The 9820-nt window shown below is 28.3% G+C and overlaps 1 protein-coding gene across 1 annotated transcript; it reads left to right on the top strand.

The window, feature by feature from the left end:
- Nucleotides 1-297: 297 nt before the first annotated feature.
- Nucleotides 298-1304, top strand: LOC116402018 (uncharacterized serine-rich protein C215.13-like). The gene has a single exon (XM_031880673.1). It carries the CDS (start codon nt 460-462, stop codon nt 1054-1056), a length of 597 nt encoding a protein of 198 aa, XP_031736533.1. The 5' UTR covers nt 298-459; the 3' UTR covers nt 1057-1304.
- Nucleotides 1305-9820: the final 8516 nt, after the last annotated feature.

Below are 9820 nucleotides of genomic sequence, written 5' to 3'. Positions count from 1 at the left end.
ATTTTCATGTTTTAGATCACATTTATTTTTCGTTTACGATACATTTGAGCTCTTCAAAGTTGTCTTAAAATGTCTAGCTTGGCTGCATAGCATGTCGGGTTGGAGGGGTGGGGGTTCAAATATTTGAAAAAGGTGGAGGAGGATTGGCCCCATCTGGGCTAATCACAGCTGTTCAAAACAGCCAACTTGTATACACACAATCGGTCAGTCAAAACACCCATTTTCCAACAAAATCTTTTTAAATCATCCACATATTTAAACCCCAAAAAAAAAAAAAAAAAACTACCCAATAATAAAAAATTCTAATGAGAAAAATCAACGAAGTTGAGAGGAAAGGTCCTGGAAGTGCACCACTTCCCATCCTTTCTAATTTTCCATTCCATTTTAATTCCCCCCCTTTAAATATATTACCATCTCAATTCCCCAACACCAAAAAAGAGAATTTAAAATGATTCAACAATGCCAAAGAACAACTTGAAATATCATGCGGCGGCGCCAATGGCTAGATCCTCCAACCACGGCCGCTGTAGAGCCGGCGTTGGCGTCGTCGGCGGCGGCAACGGCAGCTCTCATTGTCGGAAACACCCAAAGCACAAACAATCACCTGGGGTTTGCTCTGTTTGTCTAAGAGAGAAGCTCTGTAATTTGACCATTACTAGAACACCCTCTTCCTCTTCCTCTTCGAAAATATTACCTTCTTTTTCATCTTCTTCCTTATCATCTTTATCCTCTTATTACTCCTCTTCCTCTCCTTCCTCTTCTTCTTCACCCTATTCTTCAACAAAAAAACCTTCAGTTTCTTCCATGTCCAGCTTGTTATTCAAGAGAAGATGGTCATCCTCGTCGTCCTCATCAACAACAGCAACAACAAACACTAATTTCTTTACAGCCGCTGATGCTCATCATCATCGTATAAACAACAAATCCCATCATGGGTTTTGGTCTAAATTGATGATGAATCGAAGAGGAAAAGAAATTATTGTTGAACAAATTACTTTGAGGTGTTCTTCAACTTCTACAACAACAGATCATCAAACAATTACTACTCCTACCTAGCTATTGGAAAAATACAATTATGTAATTATTGTTTTTCTCATTTTTTTTAGACAGATCTAAGTTAGATCTTGTTGTAACTTGAATGAGATTAAGAGGAAAAAAAAACTATATGAAATAGCAAGGTAAAATTAGGCTAAATGGAAACTGTTACTTTTCATTTCATAACTTTTATGAATTTTGAGATCTAAAGACTAATTATTCCAAATAAAAATATGTCCCATACTCGTTTGGTGTTTTGCTTTTGTTCATTGCTGGTGTAAATGTTGGAGCTGATTTTAGTTTCAATTTTAATGAATTATTGATGATTAGGTTAATGGGATGCACCTTCCCAACCATATATATATATTCAAACTATTTACAAAATATAATTATAGTTGAAAGACGATGAATCGAACTTTTTATCACTAAAATGAAATATCGTCTTATAAATGAGGTTAGGTATGTGTCTTTCAAACTTTTTAATTTTTGTTGGTGAAGAATATATTTTGAAACAAATCCCAAATTTAATTAGGTATATAAATGTGATTTGATTAAAAATGAGATATTTGGTGTAATTTAACCAAATGAATAATTTTTGTTCTCTCACAAAGCAATATAATGTAGCTTAATGAGTCATCAACCAAAAAAGAATGGTATTTATGAGATTCATTTGAAGCTTATAGAATATGTTAATGGGCATTAACATTTCTATACGTAATGTGTTTGTATTAGAACCAAACTTAGCAATAACCAAATACGACATTTTATATAATTGAATGAGCTTTATATTTAATTATTGTTGGAGATTATGCATATCTTATCACTCATTTATATATTTTTATTGTCATAGTTACACATATTGTAAAATATTTCGTACACATAACACATAGTTATGAATTTTTGATACATAACCAAAAAAATAAACTTATACGGATAGAAATAGGGTTTATAAAATTAATTTTCTAAAATCAAATCAAATGAGGTTTAAGATTTGGATTATTTATGCAACCATTTTTCTTTTTTAAATGAAAATATATTTAGTCAATACATAAATTTAATTTGACTATATTACTTTTTCCCATTCCTTAATATATTCTGTAAGACTAAATTGATAAAATACACATGGTTGTTTTAAAGAGATGATTCATACATTTGATCTTCCACCTTTCTTTCCTACCTTTTATTGTTCCAACTTTTTAAAAATAAAAACATGTATATTATAAGTTTTGTTGACTTAAAATAGAATATCGACCGTGGTTGTTGAATAACCTAAAACTCATATTTGGATTAAGTGTATGATACTAAATTCATTTCATTTTTACCGTTTCATTTCAATTCTTTTTTATTGCTTTCACACTCGATGTTTATTTTGAATGATGTAATTATAATACACCTCGTTGAGAGAAGGTTGATTGTTATAAAAATACATAGTTAGATTTTGATTAAGTGAAAGGGTTGAGATTAAAAATGTAAAACAAGTTGGTGGACACACTAAACTCAATATAATCCAACTTCTTGGAAACTTCAGTGCCCACTTTTTTCCCATATACATATTTATAATACATTTTCCCCAAATGGAATTTTACCTAATTATCCCTTCTCACACCTAAAGTTTCTTTACTTAACATCCACAAAAAAAAAAAACATAGGATCATCTATCTTATTAATGAATATCCAATCTCTAATCTTCACTAATAAACTTAAAATAACAAATATTCCAGAAAATAGCATACTATTTATTATTAGCCTCGTAATACATATGTAGCCTTAAATAGTGAAAAGTTATAAAGTTAGATAAACGGAGTGAATTTGGTGGAATAAAATTAGGAAACTTGAAATTCAGTTAGGCACATTATATATAGAATAAGATAAGTGTTGTGGAAAAAGGAGAAAGAAAATAATGAATGGGGAATAAAGTAAGAGTTTGTTTAATAATTTAGATGTTGGAAAAAGAGTTGAATAAAAGAATAAGGAAAATGTGAGGATGGCACTATGGAAGTGCCACAATTTGTAGATTCACTCAGTGTGTGTGTGTATAAAAATATAAGAGAGTACAGGTTTGGGCAAGGAGAAGAAAAGTATATTATAATTTATATATAGGGTTTAGGGGTAATGGTACTTTAGCTGGAATGTCGCTGTCCTTCTCCTTCATTCCTATTTTTTAAATACTTTGAGACTAAATACTACAGTGTTCCCACTGTTCTACTCTTTCTCTCCTCCAAAATTAATTTCCAACTATACATACAGGCATCCACACCCTTGCTCCACCTACACCCATCCAACTTTTATTCTTCTTATTTTTATAAATTTTCCTCTCTTAACCACTTTAGTGTCAACTCTCTGATTAGGTTTCTATAGTTATTGAAATTGATTTAATTATTAACTTCAGAGTTTAATTGATGCAACTCAAACAAATTTCATACAAATGTATCCATCAACCTTGTTTCATTGATTGATACCATAGGTTTATTAGAATTCTGGATTGAATTGGATTGGAAATCAATTCAGTTTCTCTCATTTCCAATTTTGACGAGTCTGATCGGATGAGCCAAGTCTAATACTGTTTTCAAGCACATAATCCCAGCCGGCTTCGGGTTTGGGCTTGGGCTTGGGCTTTTAGCTACTTACTATAGTTAAATTTTGTTCCATCTAAGACAGCCCATTAAAACTCTTTTCACTCGTTTTCACGTTTTGCTTTTTTGGAATAGTTTCTAAAATAATTTACGGGACATTTATTACTCTCTATTAGCGTTGGATGTTATTGTATTTGTAATTTTTTTAAAATGTAGGTTTATGTTTAATTATTATTCATAAAATTACTATAAATTATAATTACCTTTGTTCTAATCTTGACCCATTACACGTGAGAGTTTAGTATAAATCACTCTTACTTCTCTTTAAATATTTAAATATCGTATCAATATCAAATATGAAATAAATTTAGTTTGTTCATTTTCTTTTCATACTTCGAGACATATATACCATGATGTATTGTTTTTTGATTGAACTACAAGGTAATTCGAAATAAGCGATTGTAAGATTCGAACTTTCCTACTTGAAACTTGGAAAAACATGTGAATTTGACATTGAAATCAAACGATTGTAATCAAAATGATAACTCAAGGTAAAGTGGTCGTACCCACACCCATTCTTGCCATCTTTTGCTCATATTCACTCTTCTCTAGCAAGTAATAATATTTCTTAATTATAGAATTTAAATTAAAAAGATTAATTAAATTGACACGTTTCTCAAAAGTCTATCATGCCTATATCAAATAATTTAAGTGTTTATTAACTACTAAAATTCCAAATTGACGTTTATATTTAAGAGAAGATACCACTTATTTTTCAGTGGTTTATTTCTTGTCCACTCATTTAATTAATTTGATGTCGTCTAATTTAATTCTTTTTGTTTCAATTTCAATTTAGTACAATAAGTAGACTAAGAGACTTAAACTTCTAATGTATATATAAGATAATTTATATTGATTACGACTAGTTAATTTAAGTGTAGTTTCACATTTTGATCTTTCGATTTTGATATATATTGACAACTTAACAACCAACTCAACTATCTCTGGTATATAATTGCTGCCCTACACACTTATTCAAATGGTTGGGTGCTGAAAAATAGATGATTTAATGAAACTTATGACATGTGATATGAAACATTAACCGATTAATTGTATAATTGGAAACCCAGATAGATATATTTTTTCATAATAATGAATGATAATGCCAAAAATAAAATTAAAAGGTTATTAATCAATCAGATTGATCCGTTTTGGTCGCATGTCAAAGTCTGGGTTTATCCATTGAAAAAAAGATACATATAGGTATTGTGGATTTTGAGTAGGAAATTAACTAAATCAGCCAATGGTCTATCAATTCAACTTCTGTCCAAACCATGGTGGAGCCATTAAGAGGGTTTAAGTTTATTTGTTTTTTTTTCTTTTCATGAAACTCGTTCAATTTTTTAATATCCTTTTTTAGTTAATTTGGTTAAACCAAGTATGTAAGCAATAAAATCAAGAGGTGATATAACAAAAACAAAAAAACATGAATGCAATTTATATACTCAGTATTCAATTTAAAAAATAATTAATCGTATGATATCTATAGTTGTAGTTTGATGAACCTTCCAAAAGCATAATAAAATTTATTTTCGTATTAGATAAAACACTTTTAAATGGAGTGAAAATTCTAAAAATGTATTTAGTTTCTATAATGTAATGGAAATTACATAGTATTTAGTAATGTAAAAATAATTCCTATATAAATTTAACAATATATAACCATCATAAACCAATTATCAATAATTGAATCCAACCTAATATTTACTATTTATACAGCTTATAAACAAATAACACATTATGATAAAATGTGGAAATTGAAGTTGAATCTTAAACATATAATCAAATACATTAAACAAGAAAATACATCTAATTTGTTTTAATAAATCCTCAAGTGTAAAACAATAAAAGAATTTTACGTATTATATTACTTTTAGTTCTAAAATGAAAGAAAAATAAATGAAAACATAACGTTCACCAATAAACAATTTGATTTCAATCTCTCAACCCTAATAATGAAGTAGTCAGAATCAGAAACACAACTCCACCACTTCACCCATTTGGATTTGCTTAATTTCATTAATTAAACATTTAATCCCGTGGTTATCCTATTAATTAATTTAATTTTCTCAATTAACAAAAGCCACAAAATTTGGGGGTATTTTAAATGATGTGCATGTGGCTTGTTGTTTACTTAATGTCCACTGTTGCCCTTGCCCTCCAATGGAGGAGTTCCAGACAAAAACAAAAAGAAGGGCCCCATTTGGTCATTTAACCATCCCATCTCTCGCCACGTAGACACTATTCGCTTTCTCTAATTTCATAAACGTCATTATTTCATGCGTTTCCTTTTTCTATAACGTTGGAATTTGTAGCGCATTTAACCAGCTGGATTGTGCCACGTTGCATGATTGAGATCTGATGCCTTCCCTGTGAACCACGTATTTTAATTAAAAGAGAAAAAGAACATTGAGCTTTTTTTTTTTTTTTTGTAAAAGAGAAAAATTATGTGTCAAAGTCAAGATGGCTGATTGGAGCTAAATTAATTAATTAATTAACAGATGGGGAAAGATCTGAGTGTAAAATATGTCATAATCACGTGGTTTAGCCTTTAATTAATTAATTAATATTAACTTGTAAAGTGACTCAAAGTAATTCATTTCTAATATCAAAAGTAATGCTTTGGTTTCTTTTCACTCTTTCCTTTTTTTCCCGATAATTTAGTTTCTATTTTTTAATAAATTAGGAACCATGTATGTTTATTTTGTTTTATTGAAAACGTTTTTAAAAAGTTTAGTATTTCATATTGTTAGTATAATTAACAACGATAGTTTTTTTTTACAATCTTATTCATTTCTACTCAATTTCTTCAATCAACATTTTAAATATATTGTTATCTAAATATCTAGTCTTAAAATATTAAAATGAGGTGGAGTTTGCCAACTATTGTGTTTAACATACATATTGCAATATTTAAAACAAAATCTAAATTTAAATAAGGTGTAAGCATACCTTTTGCAAAATTATGAAATTAAATACAATTAAAGTTGTATTTAAAAAGGTCTTTTAGGGGGAGAAAAGGAAGAGACCATATAAATAAAAAGAAGAATATATTTGTTAATATTTGACTTATATACTGAAATTAAAAGTAAAATCTGAAGTTGGGCCCAATGAAGTTTATTGTCCTGAGAAAGTGCAAGTTAGGTAGAATTTTAAAATTCTACATATTTTTCTCTACCTACTTTAATATTTAATCTTTTTAACTCTTAAAATAAATCAATGATTTTTCACTTCTATTTTGTTTTAAACATTTTTGTTAAAATTCTGAAATTAATTTATGTTTATATATAATCCAACTACACATTTTATAAGTTAACTTTAAAAAAGTGACTATTTTTTTATAAGATTTTATCTAAAAACAATGGATGATTAAAAGTTTCATTCAAGTAATCTACGGCCTTAATTTGAAAGTGAAATAACGTGTCTATATTAAAAAACAAATTATGCTACAACTATAGCATGAAGGTCTCACTATTTGAGCATACATTTTTATTTATGAGGTGTTTACGATTTAAATCACAGAGTTTAGAGAAATGTAATATACAAACTTATTTTTACATTATGAAAACATTCTCTTGCTCGTCTGCTGAGGAAACCTGTATCTATATTAGAATTTTTGTTTTTTTAGTTAAAAGATTAGTGTGTTATGGAGAAAGTAGTTGGTGGTTCCTCCATCATAGTTGAAAACTTGAAACCCCATTATTAGATGTGGAGCTAAAAAGGGGAAGAGGTCCCCAACCATGAATTAAATGAGTGATGTGATGAAATTACTTAGATAAAAAAAACAAAATGGGGACAAGCATTGTGAAATTTTCATTAAATATTTTATGCCAATTGCATCATAATAATCAAGATCACAAACCGACAATGAAGCAGCCCCGTTTCATCCCTTCCCACCGCTCTTCTCTTCCCCTTTTGTTCCTCTTTCTCACGGACTTCAAACTATTCCCCTTTTTTCCTTTTTACAACAATATCATCATTCTTTTAAAAACAAATTAAAAAACAAATAATGTAAATATATAAATTAAGAAATTTATGAGTAGAGGGACATGATATTTTAAGTTGGGGAATGTCAAAAGCAAAGCTATAAAAAACTTATGCTAAAAAATGAACAAACACCAAAAGTTGATTATTCTGTCCCAACAAATTCACTTTTAATCATTGAATTAGTTTTTCTAAAATTGTCTCAAATTTAACAGACTTGGGAAGACTATACCTAAACTAGAAACTATCTATATATAAACAATTTGGAATATTGTTATAGTTACGTGAAGATTGATTGATGAAACAGTGTTAGAGGTTATAATAAGATGGAAACTACAAATCTGTTTAGTCAAATAAAGGTGTTAAAGTAAAAGTGGTTAAATAATTGAAAAGTAAAGTAATTCTGGGCAGCTTTTTTTAATCTAATACTATAGAATGTCAAATGTGAGTAAGTCCATACTATAGAATAGAGAGGGTTAGGTATTGTTGTTGTTGTTATTGTGTTATAACAAAGAAACAAGTCACGAGGCCTCAATGTGAGACACAGCCTATAGATTGGCTTGTTTTGGAAATTCATCTTTTAATAGAAAAACACATCATGTTGTGTTACACTCCAATTTTATTTTTTTAACTGCGCTAGAAATCAATTCAATCTAGGTTAATTAAAATACGATTTTCGTTTCTATATTTTTGTTTTAGTTCATGAATCTTTATAATTGTATTTGATAATGTTTTTTAAATATGATAATTTATAAAGCTTGAAAAATTGTAAACACAGTAAAATTTAATGATTGATAGACTCTGGGTTGATTAGACGATTAGTAGTAATGATAGGACATTTTTGATAGTGACGTTATCGATAAATTCCAAATAGTATGACTATGGATTTTTTATGTCATGTTATATTTGACGATACTTTGGTTTTGTGCAATATTTGGAATGTTCTCTATGATTTGTAGGCAATAAAATGTAATATTTGTCTATAAATTTTACATTAAAAATTATTCTTCTAGAAAAAATAATAACAACCCTAATCAATTAAGAACAAATTAACTTGGAAGAACACTAAATTTAAGATTTATTGAAAACTTGAAAAACAAAAATAGATAAATAAAAATACACATATTTTTTTATATCAAACTTGAGGATAGAAACTAAAATAATGTTCTACTATACACCACATGTGTAATTGTACATATGTTTGGAGAGATTAAAAGTTTGTAATTTAATTCCTTCTAAACAATAATTTATTTAGGAACTCCACTCAACTCCAAGTTCATCGTTGCAAATTTGTTTTGAAATAAAAATACATCTATCAAATATAGTATCGAGGATCATTAAATCCAAATGAGTATTCGATTCAAAATTGGTGAACCTAAAAAGATACTATCACAAATAAAATAAGATAGATGATTTAAAATACTAATTTACATCAAAGTAGAATGGTTGTTCATCATCATCTCACACATTTTTGGGTTTCTTCTCCTCTTATCTCTCGAGATGTTTGTAGGGATGTTTTTTGTGTTTTGGTTGGTTTTCGTTGGCTTTGTGAGAAGCGTGATTTGTTTGACTATAATTAATATTCTTAATAATTTTTTTCAAAGAAAAAGTTGATCAGTTGTTGGATTTTGGAATAAAAATCTATATAAGAACAAAAAAGTCATACTCTTTTGTTTGATATAATTACAAATTAAAATGGCTATTTGTATATAAAAAGGCAAGCCAATAAATCAGTTAGGTTGAACTTAATTTTCGTGTATTTTTGTTTTGTTTTTCCAACTCCTTGATTGAGTTTTTAAATTATAAAGGAAGAGAAAAAAAGATGATGAATCCTTTCTTTAAATGAAAATTAAGGTAATGAGAATTATTGAAATAATATAATGAATAAATGATTAAATATGGTGAGAAGAGAACAATAATTTTGAATTCATAATAATGGCGGCCGTTACAATTACAAGTTGGTTACGGTAGAGATGCAAACAAACAACTCTTTCGAATATGAGTTACAAATTTAGAGGAAGAAAACGTTTCTCTCTTTTCTTTTTAATTTTATTTTTCATAAATAAATAAAAAGAAAAAAGAAAAAAGAAAAGAGTTTATTTGGAGTCCCAAAAAAGAGAAAGGAAAAAAGGTGGGACCCAGAAAATGTTTAATTCCCAATATTTAAT

Source organism: Cucumis sativus, chromosome 2 (genome assembly GCF_000004075.3).
Source record: "Cucumis sativus cultivar 9930 chromosome 2, Cucumber_9930_V3, whole genome shotgun sequence".
Lineage (NCBI taxonomy): Eukaryota > Viridiplantae > Streptophyta > Magnoliopsida > Cucurbitales > Cucurbitaceae > Cucumis > Cucumis sativus.
This window is presented reverse-complemented; position numbering and strand designations above follow the sequence as displayed.